Below are 18,770 nucleotides of genomic sequence, written 5' to 3' on the forward strand. Positions count from 1 at the left end.
GTCCCACATGGGTCCTGGTGGGCAGGGAGTGCGCCCCCAGTGCCTGCTGAGAACAGTCCCGCAACTGCATTTCTGGAAGGTGCTGAATTGTTCCCGCTCTCCCTGGCCAACCTGCTCATCCTCTGCCCACTTTTGTCCCTTTACTCCTCCTGCCAGGGCTCCCGTCAGGTGAAGGTCCTGCTATGTGACCCAGACTACTAAAGATGGTAGCCACATCACAGGCGAGCCTGGCAGCTGTCACCCTCTGTGCCAGGTGCTGGGCTACCTGCCCATTTCCTGAGTGACCGCCCTGGTGTCAGGCCTGGTTCTTGCCAGATGTACACAGAGAGGTTTTTGGCTCTGTCCACCTAGGGGACTTCAGTGGGGCCTCTCCTTGGCATCAGACCTGGGCCAGGGTTTCTAGAGCAACTGAAACCTTTGTGGGTGCTCCCAGAAAGCCTGCGTACAGAGCTTCAGACCAACGTCTACTTGCCCCATGGGTTAAACCCTAGCTATTTCTCCAAGGGGAGGCTGGACTACCGCAGAGAGGAATGTGGGTCTCCTGGAGAGGAGGGCAGAGGCGGCCTAGGCCTCTCTCCCCACCCGCCCTACCTGGACAGAGGCTGGTCTGGAGGCCTGGCCCATCCTGCCCAGAGCCAGTGGGTGTGGGAACCACAGGGGAGACAGTTCCTGGGCCTCTTCAACTACCCAACGTGCGGTGCCTGGTCCAGGACTGCAAGCAGATCTGCTTCCTCCTTGGCCTGAGGTCCCTCAGTGGTTGGGATGCTGTCCTGTCCCTTCCTCAGCCCCCAGGCCAGGCCTGGCACTCAGTGGGCCCCAGATGTCCTTGCACAAAAGCGTGCCGCTGAGGCGGAAGCCAGCTACTGTCCACAAGGTCTCGACACCAGATAGTGGGACCCCTCTGGCAGTCCTTCCTCAGCTGGACCCTATGGGTACCTTTTTGTTCTGAGGATGAGGGTTCTGAGGGGCAGGATCTCAGCAAAGGACCTGAAGCCCCTGACAGGTCGCCTAGGCCAGCTTCCGGAATCACCCCGTGGAGCGGCTCCCAACCTACAAAGCAGAAACGGCTGCACCTGCCCCACAGGCCTTGCTGGGGAAGGTCAAGTCAGAAGGTGTGCATGCTGAGCCCACGTCTTCGTTTGCCTGATGGAGAACCAGGCAGCAGGGCCTGCAGCTGCTGGAGCCCCTTCAGGGAGTTCCTGAGCGGCAAGAAAGGCGCTTCTGATTTAAATTCTCTGGGAAGGTGATAATAGCTTCTCATCTACAGAGCATCCAGTCTCTGGAGAGGGGACTGGGTGACTTCAGAGCAGGGAGTGGGCAGGGCAAGGGAGCGGCAGGCTCAAGGCTGGGCACCGTGATGCCTGGCCCGATGACCCCAAGGGCCCTCCCTGTCCTGCCAGGTGGAGGTCATGGTGAACAAGCACTAGCTGCTGGCTCCCCCTGTGCTGCAGCAGTCAGTGCTCAGTCCCTGGCCCCTCTGCCAACCCAGTCCCCCACCTCTGACCAGCTGAGGGCCAGTAAGACTGCCTGCTGGCCGTTTCTGTAAACACTGTGTGTGGGTGGATGTGCCTTCTTCGTAAACACGGGAGGCTCTGTCTGCTGTAATCCAGGGACAGCCATTTCTGGCGGAGGGGACATGGCCTGAAGAAGCGCACAAGCAGGACCGTCAGGGTTCCCAGTGGCCCTGCCCACCCCTGGCTAGCCTCTGCCATCAAGTGTCCCAGCTTCCTGCTTCCCCAGAGAGCCACTCACTGCGGGCACTCATCAGGGGCTGCCCACCAAGCAGAGGGCCCTGCTCCCTAGGAAGCCTCCCCAGGCACCAGGCCAGAATGAAAAGGCAGCATCCACAGGCCTCACAGTCCAGTGAAGGCTGTGCGGCTTTGGGGTGGGGGTCAGTGGTGCTGCCCGTGAAAGGGTTTGCTCTCTGTGAAGTCCACCTGCTACTGAAGGCATGGCGTGGATGCAGTGACCCCTGAGAGGAAAGTTCTCACTGCCCATTCCTCGCCTGCTGGAAGGACATGCTAGCCAGGCTGCCCTCGGTGCCACACACTGGGGCCTGGTTGCTGTGTTGCTCCCTCTGCACAGTCCTGATTTTTAGGAAGCTCTAACTCTCATGTGGCTTCTCCCTAGCCCACACCACTCTGTGCCTGAGCTAGTAAGGGCTGCACTTGGCTCCGTTTTGACAACTTTTATTATTTGTTCAAACATATATTAAGGGATATTTTACATATAAAGTCAACCCATTTTGAGTGCACAATTGAATTATTTGTAGTAACTTTACAAAGTAGTACAATTATCACCAATTTTATTACTTTTAATATGTTTTATTGGTTTCAGAGAAGAAGGGAGAGGGAGCGAGAAATAGAAACATCAACAATGAGAGAGAATCCTCAATCAGCTGCCTCCTGCACACCCCCTACTGGGGATCTAGCTGGAACCTGGGCATGGGGATGTGCCCTGACTGGGAATCAAACTGTGACCTGTTTCATAGGTCGATGCTCCACCACCAAGCCACTCTGCCGGGCGAACTACCACCAATTTTAGAACATTTTTATCACCCCAGAAAGAAATCCATCCCCCTTAAGCAGTTGTTCCCCACATCTCCCTACCTCAGGCTCTGGCGGCCACTAATCTACTTTGTCTATGGATTTGCCTATTCTGGAAGTTTCACATAAATGGGTACTTTATTCCTTTTTATAAATGAATATAGACATTGTGTGGATAATACCACATTTTGTTTATCCGTTGATCTGTTAATGGATGTTTTGGTTGTTTCCACCTTTTGATGATTGTGAATTATGCTGCTGTGAACATTCATATGCAAATTTTTGTGTGGACATGTTTTCATTTCTCTAGGAGTAGAATTGCTGCATTGTAAGGTACTTTTATGCTTAACTTTTTGAGTTACTTATAAATTACATGTCATATGTGAATATGGTCTCATAAAATGGTCATCATTTGTAGGTTGGGAGCCTGTCTACGGCGGCTCAGTTGGATGGAGCATCATCCTGTCCACCAAAATGTTGTGGGTTGGTTCCCTGGTCAGGGCACATATGGAAGGCAACCAATTGATGTTTCTCTGTCAGATTGATGTTTCTCTCTCTTTCTCTCCTTTCCTCTCTCTCTAAAAATCAATAAAAATGTATTCTCCAGCCCTAGCCAGTTTGGCTCAGTGGAGCGTTGGTCTGAAGACTGAAGAGTCCAGGTTTGATTCTGGTCAAGGGTATGTACCTCGGTTGCAGCTCTGGTCCTGGTCCTGGCCCTGGCTGGGGCACGTGTGGGAGGCAACCAATCAATGTCTCTCTCACATCGATGTTTTTCTCTCTCTGTCTCTCCCCCTCCCTTACACTCTTTCTAAAAATCAATGGAAAAATATCCTCAGGTGAGGATTAAGCAAACAGACACACACACACACACACACACACACACACACACACACACACAACATATCCTCTGGTGATCATTAAAAAAATGTCATAGCCGAAACCGGTTTGGCTCAGTGGATAGAGCGTCGGCCTGCGGACTGAGGGGTCCCAGGTTCGATTCCGGTCAAGGGCATGTACCTGGGTTGCGGGCATATCCCCAGTAGGAGATGTGCAGGAGGCGGCTGATCGATGTTTCTCTCTCATCGATGTTTCTGGCTCTCTATCTCTCTCCCTTCCTCTCTGTAAAAAATCAATAAAATATATTAAAAAAAAATGTCATAAATGAAGAGAAAGTCACCCCCGAGGAAACAATGCTGTCCCTTTGTTGAGTATCCTTCCAGACCTAACCCTACGCAAGCATTCCATTTCTCTATATGTAAATCTAGAATGGAAATGATTGGCTAGGTTTTATTAAGCATAAATGTTGAAATTACACTGGGCGTACTGCAGTCATTTGCTTTCTTCTCTTCTCACATAGGTGCTAGCTGCACCTTATGCCGCTCACCTGGTTAATGTAATAGTTCCGTCAGTTTCCTGACTTTCATCATCACTGCAATGCTGCCCTGAAATCCTTTGAGCTCCTTTCTGAGGATTTCTCCATGCTAAATCAGGTAGAATCACTAGCCAGTCCAACCTCCCTCGCTGAGGGCTGTTCCCCAAGACTACTTGTTCATTCTCACAATTCTCACACCCATATCCTGGCCCACAAACGATGTTGCCAATCTGGTGGGTGAAAAGAGTGAAAATTAACATCTCCACACATGTTCACAGGCTTCTCAGACTTCTTTGCCCATGAGGAAAATTACCCATCCACTCGGTAAACAATCCCGAAGTCCCTTCCTCCTGGGAGCCTCCGCAGTCGTGGGCCCTCCAGAGTCCCTCACCTGGGCTGACCCGAACTCAGCTGGGCCTCTAGGCCCGGGCACGTGGAGGCAGAGTCCTGTCACTCCGCTGCTATCACCCGCCCGCGGAGCCCCCGGTTCTGGAACGTTAGACCTTCCCAGCCACGCGCTGTGACCTACGACCTTGCGAAGGACAGACGCCACGGACTGGACCCGCCTGTCAGCTCTCTGAACCCACACGGAAGGGCCGCGCCCACCTCCCAGGCCCAGCCACCGCCCCCCTCGGGCCCACCCACTTTGGCAGCGGAAGTCCCACCTCTCCAGGATCCCCAGTGCTGATTGGCCGCTTTTGCCCGCCCAGGTCACGCCCCGCCACGGGAGGGCGGCTTCCGCGAGCGCAATTCCACGGGGCCAACCCGCGCTCTGTGGGATCTCTGCGGAAGCAGCCGGCCGCAGCTTACTAGGGGGTTTAGTCCTCCCGGACCCAGCCGCGTCACCTCAGCCCGGGGACCGCCACCATCCAGCTCGGGTCCATTGGAAGAAGGGGGCGTATGCAAACAACTTGGAGTTCCAAGCTCCTCATTGGTGAGTGTGTAGTGAAGAGGGCGGGAAATAGGGGGTGGGCTTAGAGGAACGTGATCGACGTGCTGTTGGTCCAGTGGCTCTGGGAGGATCAGCGGAGGTGGCCAATGACGACGTGGAGAGGCGGGACAAATGTGAGGTATGGTGGGGGCAGTGGGCGGGATTGCGGGTGGTTCCGTGACGCTTCAGTCCTGTAGCGATGCTGACTGACGTGCAGGTAGACCAGTGGTTCTTGGAAAGAGGGAGATGAGTGTCCAATGGCGACAGCGAGAAGGCGAGGCGGCTGAAATCTCCGCAACTCTGTGTGGGGAACGGTGCCGGAGGGGGGGGGGGTCGGGCAGCCATGACAGACGTGTATGTAGACCAATGATATCAGGAAAGGGTCGGTGGGCGACCAATGGAGATCTCAGAGAGGTGGAATGGGGCGGTGATGGGGAGGAGTGACCGGAGGCTTTGCTACAAAGTGTGGGAAACCGTGGGGGCGGGCGTACGTGAAAGGACGTGCATGCACACCAATCGATGAGGGCGGGCAGGAGGCGGGCGGCCAATGGCGACGCGTGGTCTGGGGGCGGGGCGGGGCTGCTCGGCGCGGTGCGGGAAGCGGCGGGGCGGCGGCGTCGCTGAGGTGAGGCGGACCGCGGAGCAGGTGCGGGCGGCGGGCGCGCTTGGACTCTGCGTCCTGGGCGGTCGGTGAGGCAGTGGGGCGGTCGGGCCCTCGCAGACCGTGCCTCGCCTTTCCCCACTCACCCACGCCCGACCCCCGCAGATCTGTCGAAGGCCTCCTCCCCGCCGTGCTCCCGCGGCCGGCGCCGTGGGCATGCGGGCGCGGCCTGCGCGCGCGTGAGCGAGGATGGGGACGCAGGGCAGTCCGGTCAAAAGCTACGACTACCTCCTCAAGTTCCTGCTGGTGGGCGACAGCGATGTGGGCAAGGGCGAGATCCTGGAGAGCCTACAGGACGGCGCGGCCGAGTCCCCGTACGCCTACAGCAACGGTAAGGAGGCCCCGCCGCTGGCCTGTCCTCGGGGAGCCGCTCCGTGTCCCCTCCCGGCAGGGGCTCAGGGTACTCGGCAGGGCTCGCCCTGCTGGGCCCAGTGCTGCTTGGAGGCGGCGTGGGCACCACGCAGTCCCCACAGCAGTTAGCTGGCCTGGGAGGCGGACTTGATCTGCCACCTCCTGTCACGTAGGGTCTGTAATGAGAACTGCGCCAGCCAGCCATTTGCCCTACCCGGTTAGACTGCAATTAGGAGGCAGGGATCCGCGCCTTGCCTTTCTTCATCTCTTCGCTGTGGTCAAAGCCTAACACTGTCTGGCAAGGAGCAGGCCTGTGGCAATTTGCAATCTGTTTTCTTTCTCACCATTTTCAACTCTAATGGAGGCCGGAGGCGGGGAGAAAGCAGCTGGATACTGAGCTTACAGCTTGGCACCTTTAAGTGTCAGCTTGAGGCCCTTTTAGAGGCTAAGGGCTTAATGGGAGGCCGAGATTTTGCTGTGAGCCTTTGGAGAAGGGCTTTCACGACCGAGTAGCTTTGTGGCTGCTGGGTGGCAACTGACCTAGGAAGTGTGTGAAAGAAATGTGCAGGAGCTGGAGGAAGGATGTAAGGGGGGCGCATCCAGTAGTGGGGCTCTCATGAGGTCCCGGTGGAGAACCTATGACAAGGCGTGCGGGGTATGGCCAGGGTTTTCTCACAACCCTGTGGAGTGTGTGCACAGGTGGGGCGGGGGTGGGGGGAACGGGTGGGACCCAAAGGCAGGCTTTTCCCTTGAAGTGTTTACTCAGTGCTCAGGGCATCAACACCTTGTTGCACAATAAAATGCATTATTAAATTTTCTTTTAAAATTTCTTGTTGCGTGACTAAAATACACCTCACCAGCACTTGTCTGAGCTCCCCTTAATTTACATGTTTAGCAAAGTTATTTTGGCCAAGAAGCAGTGTAGCCAGTTCCACATCTGCAGTGGGGGCCTTGTCCCAGGCCACACAGGGTGTTTCCGTAGGAGAACCAGGGACTCTGCTTACAGTATGTCATCATCCAGTCTCTTCAAGGACCTTTTGTGCTTCAGGAAGTTCTGTCTTGTCTAACTAATTTTACTTCAAGTCCCTGCGCTCCACACTCTTTGTTGCTTTATTTCTTGGGCTCTTGTCAGTCCTGTCTGACTGCTCTGAGCATTTGCTCTTTGCTAAATTGCTTGCCTGTGCGCAGCTGAGAGTGTGGACCCAGCTTTTCCCACCCTTTCGATTTAGGACTTGTCAAGATTGGATTACCTGGACTGGCTGAATGCCCTTCCTGCTGTAGCAGCTTCAGCAGTGGGCAGCCCTGCCAGATTCATGCTGTCCCACCTCCGAAAGCACATGCTTTCAGCCCTAGAGGAGACACCTGGAAGGGCAAGAAAGGAGGAACTCTGGGTGTGTTTTTAGGTGAGGGAGGAAAAGTGTGAGACCCGACCGGGGTGGGAGAGGGAGGGCCTTCGTTGGGGCTTTAGCAGGCCCCTTCACCAGCCACTGCCACCTTAATGGACACTTGGCAGCTACTGTTGAGTTGCTTTTCCATTCGTAGTGTTGCTTCCTGGAGCCCTGCGCCTGGGCTGCTGGTGGTGTATGAGAAGAGTGTGAGAGGCTTTGGGCTTCATTAGGGGCAGCAGTATTTTCCTGGGACATAGGTTTGCACTTCTGAGGGTCAACTTAGCTCCACCGTCAGGTACTGTAGCCGGTGCAGTGAGCATTCAGAGAACACAGAGCCACTAGCTGGAGAGATAGGAACTGCCGTCTGTCCCCGCTGTCAAATTGCAGGGCATTGCCACATTTCCTATGACATGCTGACTGAGTAAAGTGTGGAGGCCTGCCCGAGGTAGCAGAGATGTTTGGTCCAGTGTAGGGCCATCTGCCAGAAAACAAGAAGAAAGCCCACTTTTAGACAGGTTCTATGTGCTGTTAGGGCCAGGGCACACCCATAGGTTGCTGTGGGTCCCCCATAGCATTAAGCGGAGAAGGCAGAGTACCTGTCCCCTGTTTCTAGGGTCCTAGAAGTGAAGACATGCACAGTGGGTCTTTGTGGTCAGTGCGTTGGCTCACTGACCCCAAGGCCTACGGTTCTTACCGGGGTGACGTTGGTGGCCTGAGCATACTTCTGTCTGCTCCCCTGAAGGCTTCCTAAAGGAGACTGTTGGCAGTTTGGGAAGCTCGGGAGCCACTGGTTCTCAGGATTCGGCATCATGGGAATTTTTCCTTTGAAAAAGTTGTAATATTCAGGAGTGTTTTGTTTTTTTTTTTATTTCTGATCCTCTTACAAAGGATATACATGTGTTTCTTTTCCCCTTTGTTGCTAAAAGCCCTCAGCATGTTTCTAGGCTTTTTGTTTTTAGCCTAAACGTTTATGGTTCTTCTGTCTAGGAGCAGATGACACATGGCCTGTGACAGGTGTGTAACTAAACCTCTTCCTTGGGCCACCCAGATGATTTACCCACATTGAAGTCTTGTCTAGCTTGTTCCTCAGACATGTATGTGAGTGCACGTCACTCTCACCAGCTTCATAAACATGTGAGTCATCAAGACAGTCTTTTCCAGCACTGGCATCTGAAGTAGTGATGAGCCCTGTGTGCCAACATGCCAACCCTTGTGGGAGCCCACAGTGGCTCTTGGACTCTGGGGATGCTCATGTGCACTGTGCTTATAGGTTTCCGTAGAATTGGAAACCTTCTCAGGTGGTTTACTTTTTTCTTAGTACATAGCAGCAATTTTAAGGGAGAGTCTGTGTTCTCCTTGGACAGAGCAAAACACTTTGCATAGAGGTTCTACCAGGCCATCTGCTGGGGAAATACGCTCCAGAGCATAAGCGACAAGGAGTCTGGGTTGTGGAAGCTGGCAGGAAAGTAGAGTGTTCCGTGAGCAGCTTCTATTCCTGAGTGGCTCTGCTCCAAGGCTGTGGGTCCCCAGGGCAGTATGCTGGGTGCACCCTGGTGCATAGCCCATCCCTTTTATCTAGGGTGGTGAAGGCCCTGATCAAGACAGTTGTGTCCTCTGCGCCTTCGCGCTCACAGATCTCTATGTTGAGGGTCGATAAGATGCGATATAGTTGATACGACCGCATCTTGAAAGACTTGAAAATAGGAATAACTCCATCTCTCTCTGTTTGCTCATCGGGGGGTCAGTATTGGTGGGAGCTGCTGAGTATATAGGATGCTCATGTCCTTTGAGTCCGGGGCACGCAGAGAGGGAAGAAGGAGGTCCGATGAGCAGGAGGAGTGAGACAGTTGTGACAGGTATGGATAAAGTCGGGCAAGCGCTGAGGTCTGCCAGTAATATTTGGGCCTGCTGGTTCGTTCATTCTTTCTTTCTCTCTTTCTTTCTCTCTCTCTCTCTTTCTAAAATATGGGTCTTAATAAGCTTTTAAAGGTTTTCTTTTTTTAATATATTTTTATTGATTTCAGAGAGGAGAGGGAGAGAGAGAGAGAAACATCAAGGATGAGAGAGAATCATCAATTGGCTGCCTCCTGCATGCCCCCCACTGGGGATTGAGCCCACAACCCGGGCATGTGCCCTTGACCAGAATCAAACCTGGGACTCTTCAGTTGGCAAGCTGATGCTCTATCTACTGAGCCAAACTGGCTAGGGCCCTACGGGTTATTTCTATGTTAGTACTGTGCCTGTGGGAGGAGGATGCTGTGTGCCTACACCCCTACGGTGCCAGAGTGTGGGCTATGGTCCATGTCAGCGACCCAGCAGCTGGCCCTGAGCTCGCCCTGTCCCCCAGCTCCATGGCTTTTCACTAGACAATTCCAAATGTCTCTTTTCACCGGGCTGCAAGTGGGTTTCAGTCCTCAGTTCAAATTTCAGAGTATTTGGTGTCTTCAAACACTTTTCCATACCGTTTTCCTTAGTCAGACGTGCCTCTGGCCTGTACACCCTGGTGTCTCATCTGGGTCCTCAACAGTAGCATGGGCTCTGCACACAAGAGGCACTAACTAGATAGATGTGTGTTCTAAGTGAAGGAGCAGCCTGTATGCAGCATCCCCATTCTGACGGGTACCTCACAATCCCTCCCAGTTCCTCTCTCCCGCTGTACTTGGTTGGGTTCTCATGTCTGGCTTTTGCCCATTTTCTGGGCGATTTATTGGGGTTTGCCTTCTCTCTGTCCGATGCCAGGTTTTGAGGTGGGTTCTGAGGTGGGTGTTGGCCTGAGTGATATGTGCTAGGCCCAGGGCTGAGCTCCTCGGTGCTGCTCCTCATCTGGTCTTCACTGCCATCCTGTGATGCAGGTACCATCACCATCACATTTTACAAATGAGGAACTAAGGCTCAGACAGGCTGAGAACCTACAGCTACCTCAGGCAGCAGGAGGCCCGGCACCACTGTCTTCTTAGTGCTGGCTGTGTGACCCCCTTCTTCAGGAGTCTGGCACTTTGATTGGTGGGAGTGACCTCCTTCTCGCTAGGTACTCTTGTGCTCTGCCCTCACCTCCACCCTGGGCCTGGGCCTGGGCCTGACTCCTCTCTCCGATGACCCTCTTATCCAGCGCTTCCCTATGCATTTGGCTTACTTGTTCTCAGTGCATCCCAAACTGAACTCCTTCCTTCTCCTGGTACCTCTGTCCCTGGTCCAGGGCTGCCTTCTTCCTCTGATCTGGGGCCCATTTATTCCCTTCACTACATTGCTCCTGCCCTGCTGCCTCCCTCCTGTCTGCATCCAACAGAGCAGCAGAAGCCCGAGAGCTTCTAGGTCACCCGCCAACCACGGCTTTACAGAGAGGTTTCCAGACGGCCACAAAGGACCACACATAGACCCATCTGTGGCTGTCTACCCCTTTGCCAGAGGCACTCACCTGCTGTGATGTAAAAGATCAGCTTGCCCCTCCTGCCTGGAGGGTGTCAGGCCTCACGGGGAGAGGAAACAGGTTACCTTATCTGCTTCAGATTATGCTAACTTGGCTGATTTGTAACTTGGACTGGTGTGGCCTTTCCTAAATTTTCAGAAAACAGTTGAGTAGGCAGAATATTTTCAGTGTTTAAGTTTTTCACCAATCTTTAGCACTTTATGTAAGCTAAGCAGTTAATAGAGCAAATGCTCTACTGTGCAGAGCTGGGTCCCTCTTTCAAGGTTGTGTGGTCACAGTGACACTGCTGTGTCGTGTTGTGTATATGTAATGTCATTGTTCCCATTAGCCAAGAGTGTTTATGTCTGGATGATGAACTAAATAGAAATACGTTACAGGAAGTGGGGAAGATGCGAAGGTCTAGTAGGCACTTTTGCCTCCTGTTCTGTATGAATTGCAGTTGGCAAAGTATGAAGTGGTTGGTCCCTGAGAAGCTGGCCACTTACTTGGTCTGGGGCATGGGTGAGGAGGAGGAGGAGGGATGGAGTTGTAGTTAGGCCTGCGTAGTGGGCAGCACTTATAACGGGGGTGGCATGCCTCTTGGTGGGTTGTTGTGGGACCTGGGGCCACATCAGTCAGGGCGTCCTTCTTTGGGCGTTTGGAGAAAGTGGGGGGAGATCTTTCAATGTCTGGCACCCTGGCTTGGAGCAAACTGCAGAAAAAATGGGAGATGGGAGGGGAGATGGCTTGTGGGGCAGAATTTAGTGCCCTGGGCTCTAAGGAGCAGGATGTTGAGACTGTGAGTGCAGAAATCAGAGACCACTAGGTGTGTGGGGTCATCATTAGGATGGGAAATGAGGGTAAATATAGTGAATAAAGTGAACTTGAACTTTGAGGTAGTAACCGAGGGAATATAGCCAAGATGGGAATACTAGTATCTCATTGATTGTGGACATGTGCCCTTCAAAGGGTAGAGGAGGGATGGAGGACAGGTAAATTCGACACTGATGGAGGAGGTGAAGACCCAAGGACCTAAGCAGGATGGTGGGCATGACCAGATAAGCTTTGGCCCCTCAAGGCATTAGGTGTTGATGTCCCAGAGGGGTATGGCACTTTAGTTAGACTCAAGCGGGAAGTGATTCATGACGGGTTGGGGCAGTGCTAGGAAAGTCGTCTTCAGGATGGTGAAGAGGGAGGCAAGGTGAGGAGTGGTCTAAACAAGGGAAGCAAGGGGTGTGGTGTCAGGAGGCCAACATCCCTAGAGAGGGAGTCCTCCACTACGGAGAAGGTGTCCCGGCATCTTTTTTTTTTTTTTTTAATATATTTTATTGATTTTTTTTTAAAGAGAAGAAGGGAGAGGGATAGAAAGCTAGAAACATCGATCAGCTGCCTCCTGCACAATCTCCACCGGGGATGTGCCCGCTACCAAGGTACATGCCCTTGACCGGAATCAAACCTGAGACCCTTGAGTCCGCAGGCTGATGCTCTATCCACTGAGCCAAACCAGTTAGGGCCTGGCATCTTTAAGGAAGAACAGAGAATGGAAGAAGGTCCAAGTGCTGGAAAGGCAGCCACTCCACAGATTTTGAGGTGTCAGAGTGTGGACAGCCGGGTGCCAGATCTCTGGGCAAGTGAATAAATGTAAACCCTAGACAGAGATCTAAGCTGGGTGATGAGCAGGTGTTTGTGAGCCCAGGAAACCTCCAGGTGGTTCCTAGGTTAAGTGGCAACACTGTGGCTGAGGTGGGCCTGTGTTCCTTCCAGCAGTTCTTGGGGTCATAAGCTGGTTCATTACCAGCCTGGACCTTCCCAGGCAGCAGTTGTCTGTCAACTGGGCCAAGGTAGGGTGAGTGCCTGCTACTCAGGTCTCTGCTGGGAGATATGGGTGACAGCTTAAGTGACGTTATCAGGACTTAGTTGCTTTGTACAGCCTTGAGTGACTGAAGGAACGTGATGATATCTAACAGGGTACTGAGGTTCTGTGTTTAGGTCCAAGAGTCACCGCAGATGAATTGGGAGCTCTTAACTTGGCAGCAGCAATGACTCTCCGCGCCCCCGCCCCGCCCAGGTACTATTGTTGGTATCCATCCCAAAGCCTCTGGGGATGCACACTTAGCACTTGTTCAGTGAGTCTCCTCTAGTTACCTAATCATTTTGTGTTGATTTCTGTTTCCTATTTGGTCCTCTCTCTTCCTGGTTCCAGTGTTGGCGGGCCTCAAACTGCTGGAAGGCTTTAGGAGCTGAGTCTGGTTTTCTTAAAGATGCAAGGTGTGCAAGGGGAAGGCCTGTCTCTGGGCACAGATCTCAGGAGTAGTGTGGCAGATAGTCCTCATGAGCCTGCAGAAGCTGCCACACTGTCTTGTGGCACAGATCTCCCACAAGAGTCGGTGGTCCTGAGTTCACGCTCACACTCATGCTTGCATGCACACATGTACATGCACACTGCTCTCTTGGTTACTGGGGCTGGCAGTGACTTGATTTGGTCCAGATCAGCAGTGATCAGACCCCTTGATGGATAGGAACAACTTGGTGACGTTGTCATCAGAGGGAGTATTTTCCTTATTTCAAGCCACTTGGCCAGGGCCATAACAAAGAGTCACAGGAGATTTTAATGAATCAGTGATTTTCAACCTTTTTCATCTCATGGACACATAAACTAATTACTAAAATTCTGCAGCACACCAAAAAAACATTTTTTGCTGATCTGACCAAAAAAAAAGTGTAATTTTTATTTATTTGTACTGGACAGCTATTGTGAAATTCTTGCAGCTCACCGGTTGAAAATTGCTGTCGTGAAAAATACATGGAAAGATGTTTAACCTTAAAATTAAATAGGATGAAACACTCACCTGTAAGTCTATCACAGAGGTGAGTCTGGTAACACTCAGCACTAAAAGTGCACAGGGGGGTGTGTGTGGTGCTCTGTAAGGGACTGTGCGACATGTATCCAGAGCCTTAAAGAAGCCTTCCCTTTTACTTCCCAAGTGATTAGAAATGTCTCCTGGAGAATAATAAGGGACACAACTAGAGGAAATCAAGGTTTTGTATTTGTTTATTAAAAAAACAAAAATTGCAATAGCCTAAGGGTCCAACAGTAGAAGTATGGTATATTCATAGGATGAGATTATTATACAGCCTTTAAAAGTGTTGGTTTGGAGGAATATTTAATGAATATTCAATGATATGGGGTAATCTCTGATATTTTAAGTGGGGAAAATGTATGCTTAATTATATAGTATATCTATGGGTGTCAAATGAAAGAGTTGTGGAGTGAAATACATGAAAACATTAATGGTGGTTATCTCTGTTTGGGGTTATGATTTATTTTTTAAAATGTCCTGTATTTCGCCTGTTTCTGTGTGTGGATGTGCTTGTGTGTGTGTGTCTTTTATGGACAGCAGGAAGCTTTGGTTTGGTTTGGTCTGGTGTGGTTTTTAAGGCATTAAGGAAAAGCTCTTCCTTCACAGGAAACCAGTCCACAAACTGCTCTGGTGTTTCTCCCAAAACCCGGCATGCCAGTGTAGACACAAAGGCATTTTGAAATGTATTAGGTAACTTCTGCTTTCTTTTCGTCCTTCACCAGGCAGCTCCTCCCTTCTTCTCTGTCCTTAGTGATAGGCTTGTTCATGCGCCTGTGGTGGTAGACCTGGCCCATAGAAGGGCAGGCATAAGGGACCTGAAGATCATCCTTGTTCCCAGAATATCTGTGCAGTCAGCATGGCATGGATTGGGTGTTCACACCTGGCTTTGAACTGTATTCAGCCCTATCTAGTAGGTCAGTGGTTGGCAAACTGCAGCTCACGAGCCACGTGCGGCCCTTTGGCCCCTTGAGTGTGGCTCTTCCACAAAATGCCACGTGTGGGCACGCATGTACAGTGCAATTGAAACTTCGTGGCCCATGTGCAGAAGTCGGTATTTTGTAGAAGAGCCACACTCAAGGGGCCAAAGAGCCACATGTGGCTCGCGAGCCACAGTTTGCCTACCACTGTAGGGTAATTCAGGTCCTCATGGTCAAAAGGCCTACTAACCTAACTCTGAGCAGGTCAGTTAATATGCTGTGGGTTTACTTTTAAAAAAATAATAAATTTTATTGACATATACTTTATATACAAGAAAATACACCCATTTTTAAGTTAGATGAGTTTGACAAGTGTATATCTATAATAATAAAAGCATAATATGCCATGATCTCACTCATTTATGGATAATACAGACCATTATAATCTGATGAACAAAAATAGATACAGAGGCAGAGCAGCATCGAAAACTGTCAAACTACAGCAGGAAGGCTGGGGAGGGTTGGGGGGCGGGGGAGGGTAAGAGATCAACAGAAGGACTTGTATGCATGCATATAAGCATAACCAATGGACATAAGACACTGAGGGGTAGGGGAGGCCGGGGGAATGTCGGGGGGGGGGAGACATATGTAATACTCTTTGTAATACTTTAAGCAATAAAACAAAATTTTTTAAAAAGCATAATATGCTAATTAGACGGGACAGCCGAACAACCTTCCAGACGTCATTCCGATGTCATTCCAGACGAAGCTGCTGCGGTGGGGGCCGAGGCAGAGGTGTTTAGGGGTGATCAGGCAGGCAGGCAGACAGACGGTTAGGAGCCAGCAGTCCTGAATTGCTAGAGGGATGTCCCGGATTGTGAGAGGGTACAGGCAGGGCTGAGGGACTCCCCCCGCCCCCCCAGAATTTCATGCACCAGGCCTCTAGTATCTGTATAACTATTGCTCTAATTGAGACCTAGAACATTTTCACCACTCCTAAAAGTTCTCTCCTGCCCCTTGGAAGTCAGTCCCATAGCCCCAGCCCCCATGGTCTGCTTCCTGTCACTTTAGGGTACTTTTTCCTCTCCAGAACTTCCTGTAAATTGAATCATACAATATGGTCTTCCTTACTTTGGTTTGTTTCACTCAGCATAATGTATGTGAAATTCGTTCATATTCATTTCTTTTTATTCCTGAATAGCATTCCTTTGCACAAATATACCTTAATTTGTTTACCTGTTTACCTATTGATACAGTTTTGGTTATTTACTGACTTTGGCTATTATGAATAATGCTGCTATAAACATTCTTATACAAATCTTTTAAACATTTTTTAAAATTTTATTTTTTTTGTAAAATAGCATATTTATCATACATTTCTAAGTGTATGGTTCAAGTGGCATGAAGCACATTCTCTCTTTTTTAAGATTTTTTAAAATATATTTTTATTGATTTCAGAGAGAAAGGAAGAGAGAGAGAGAGAAAGAGAGAGAGAGAGAGAGAGAGAAACATCCATGATAAGAGAGAATCATAGATCGGCTGCCTCCTACAAGTCCCCCACTGGGGATCAAGCCCACAACCCGGGCATGTGCCCTTGACTGGAATCGAATCTGGGACCTTTCAGTTCGCAGGCTGATGCTCTATCCACTGAGCCAGACTGGCTAGGGCTGAAGCACATTCTCAATGCACAAGTCCTTGTGTGTCTGCTTAACTTACCAGAACTTGCCAAACTGTGCCCTAAAGTGACTCTCTCATTTTGAGTTCCCACCAGCAACATGTAAGAGTTCCATGCTCTACACCTTGGCCAGTGTTTGATAATGTCAGTCTTTCCTTCTTTTGATCAACTTTATTGAAATATCATTTATGCACCAAAAGCCTGTATCCATTTTAAAATTTGAAGTTTAATGAGTTTTGACAGGCGTGCACACTTGAGAAACCATGGTCACATTCAGTCTTGTGCTCTTTGCATACCAACTCCCTTTGCCCCCAGACCTGGCAATCGCTGACCTTTATGATATAGACTAGTTTGCATTTCTAGGGTTTTCTATAAATAGAATCACACCATATGTACTCTTGTGTCTCTGGCTTCTTTATGAGGTTCAGCCATGCTATTGTGTGTAGTTGTAGTTCACTCCTTTGTGTTGAATAGATTTCACTGTGAGTACTGCCATGTGTTTACTCTTCTGCAGTTGGACTTTTGGATAGTTTTTATGCTTGAGTTATTCTGAATAGTGCTCCTATGAAAATTATCATACAGGCACACCTTGGAAATATTGTGGGTTCGGTTTCAGATCACCTCAGTAAAGCGAGTTGTAATCTTTTTGCTGGTGGAGGTCTTGCCTTCAATTTGTAAAAAATGCACACTTGTGTAGAGCAATAAAATGAAGTCTGCCTGTACATGTTTTTGGTGCACATATGCATGCATTTCTGTCAGGGATACTGTGGAGTAGGATTTCTGGGTTGTTGGGTATGCATATATTCAGCCTTAGTAAATATCACCAAACAGTTTTCCAAAGCAGTTGAACAATTTCTATCCCATCAGGAGGGTTTAAAATTTCCGTTAGCTCCACATTCTGCTTTCATTTCAGCAGATGCCTGTTTTTCTTTTCTTTTTTTAAACATTTTTTAAAAATATATCTTTATTGATTTCAGAGAGGAAGGGAGAGGGAAAGAAAGATAGAAACATCAATGATGAGAGAGAATCATTGATTGGCTGCCTCTTGCACGTCCCCTACTGGGGATCAAGCCCACAACCTAGGCATGTGCCCTTGACCAGAATCGAACCTGGGACCCTTCAGTCTGCAGGCTGATGCTCTATCCACTGAGCCAAACCAGCTAGGGCAGATGCCTGTTTCTTTATAACAGCCATATAACCTCCATTTTGTGGGTCATCTTCTGTTATTTAATCATCCACAGTAGATAGATTTTTTTAAAATTTGTATTCAGTTTATTTGTAATAAAAAAATGTAAATAGTATATAGCCTTTAATTATGTTTATACCTGGATATTTCTTCGTTACTGCTGTAACATTATCTTAAAATTCTGCGTGTAGGTCATAAGTCAACAGTTAAGGTGTTGGACTGCGTTGCTTTCTGCAGGTTCTAAGGGAGGTCTCTTTCCTTGCTCATTGAGTTGTTGGCAGAATTCAGTTCTTTGCATTATAGGACCAAGGTCCCTTTTCTTTGGTAGCTGTACACTGAGGGTCATGCCAGCTTCTAGAGATTGCCCACATTCTTCACTTGTGTTCCCCTTCCTCCGTCTTCTAAGTGAGGTTAAGGTCCCTCCTAGTCTTTGAGTCTCTCTTTTTTCTCTCTTCCTTCCATCTCATCTCCCTGACTCATCCAGGAAAGGGTCCCCACCCTTAAGTACTCAAGTAATGACATTGGGCCCACCAGGATAACTCAGAGTCCTCTTGCTTCTCAAGGCCCATGACCCCCGTCACATCTGCAAAGTCCCTTGGCCCTATAGGAAGCATGTTCTCAGGTTCCAGGAATTGGGATGTGGGCATCTCTGGGCCACTACTCTGTTACCCCACCTTTATAAAAAGTTCTCTTGTTGTTTTGATAGATTTTTATAGCTACAGTGCCTGGTCAGAGGAGTGTATGTTTTCAATAATTGGTATTAGTTATTGCTGTGGACTGAATGTGTCTCCCCACCCCTAAACTTCCTGTGTAGAAACCTAATCCCCAATGGTATTGGGAGGTAGGGCCTTAGGGAAGCGACTAGGTCTTGAGGGTGGACTCATGAATTGCATAGTGCCTTATAAAAGACTCCACAGAGTTCCCTTGCCCCTTCTGCCTTGTGAGGACACAGCAAGAGGTCAGCTGTCTGTGAACAAGGAAGTGGGCTCTCACTAGACACCAACTTTGCTGGAACCTTGATCTTGGACATCCAGTCTCCAGAACTGTGAGGAATACATTTCTGTTGTTTATAAGCTCCCCAATCTGTAATATTCTGTTACAGCATCCCAAGACATTACCACAAACTGAGCATCTTTTTTTTTTTATCTTTTTTTTTATTTTTTTTATTGCTTAAAGTATTACAAAGGGTATTACATATGTGTCCATTTTATCCCCCCGCCCTAGACAGTCCCCTAGCCTCCCCTATTCCCCAGCGTCTTATGTCCATTGGTTATGCTTATATGCATGCATACAAGTCCTTTAGTTGATCTCTTACCCCCCTACCTCCTGCCCCCCAACCCTCCCCGGCCTTCCTGCTGCAGTTTGACAATCTGTTTGAGGTAAAACTGAGCATCTTAAAAGAGCACCCAGCCCTAACCGATTTGGGTCAGTGGATAGAACAGACTGAAGGGTCCTGGGTTTGATTCTGGTGAAGGG

General features: G+C 49.8%; 1 protein-coding gene across 2 annotated transcripts in view; it reads left to right on the forward strand.

Annotated features, from left to right (window-relative positions):
* The first annotated feature begins 5,405 nt into the window (after window positions 1-5,405).
* RAB40C (RAB40C, member RAS oncogene family) overlaps window positions 5,406-18,770 on the forward strand; it is a 31,763-nt gene continuing 18,398 nt past the window's right edge. Inside the window, exons 1-2 of one of the 2 annotated variants that reach the window (XM_059692545.1) lie at window positions 5,406-5,474; window positions 5,616-5,841. In XM_059692545.1, the coding sequence (XP_059548528.1) occupies window positions 5,700-5,841 (142 nt within the window). In that variant the 5' untranslated portion in view covers window positions 5,406-5,474; window positions 5,616-5,699. Of the gene's footprint in view, window positions 5,496-5,615; window positions 5,842-18,770 lie in introns of both variants that reach the window. The other variant, XM_059692544.1, reaches the window with a different exon arrangement.

Source organism: Myotis daubentonii, chromosome 4 (genome assembly GCF_963259705.1).
Source record: "Myotis daubentonii chromosome 4, mMyoDau2.1, whole genome shotgun sequence".
NCBI lineage: Eukaryota > Metazoa > Chordata > Mammalia > Chiroptera > Vespertilionidae > Myotis > Myotis daubentonii.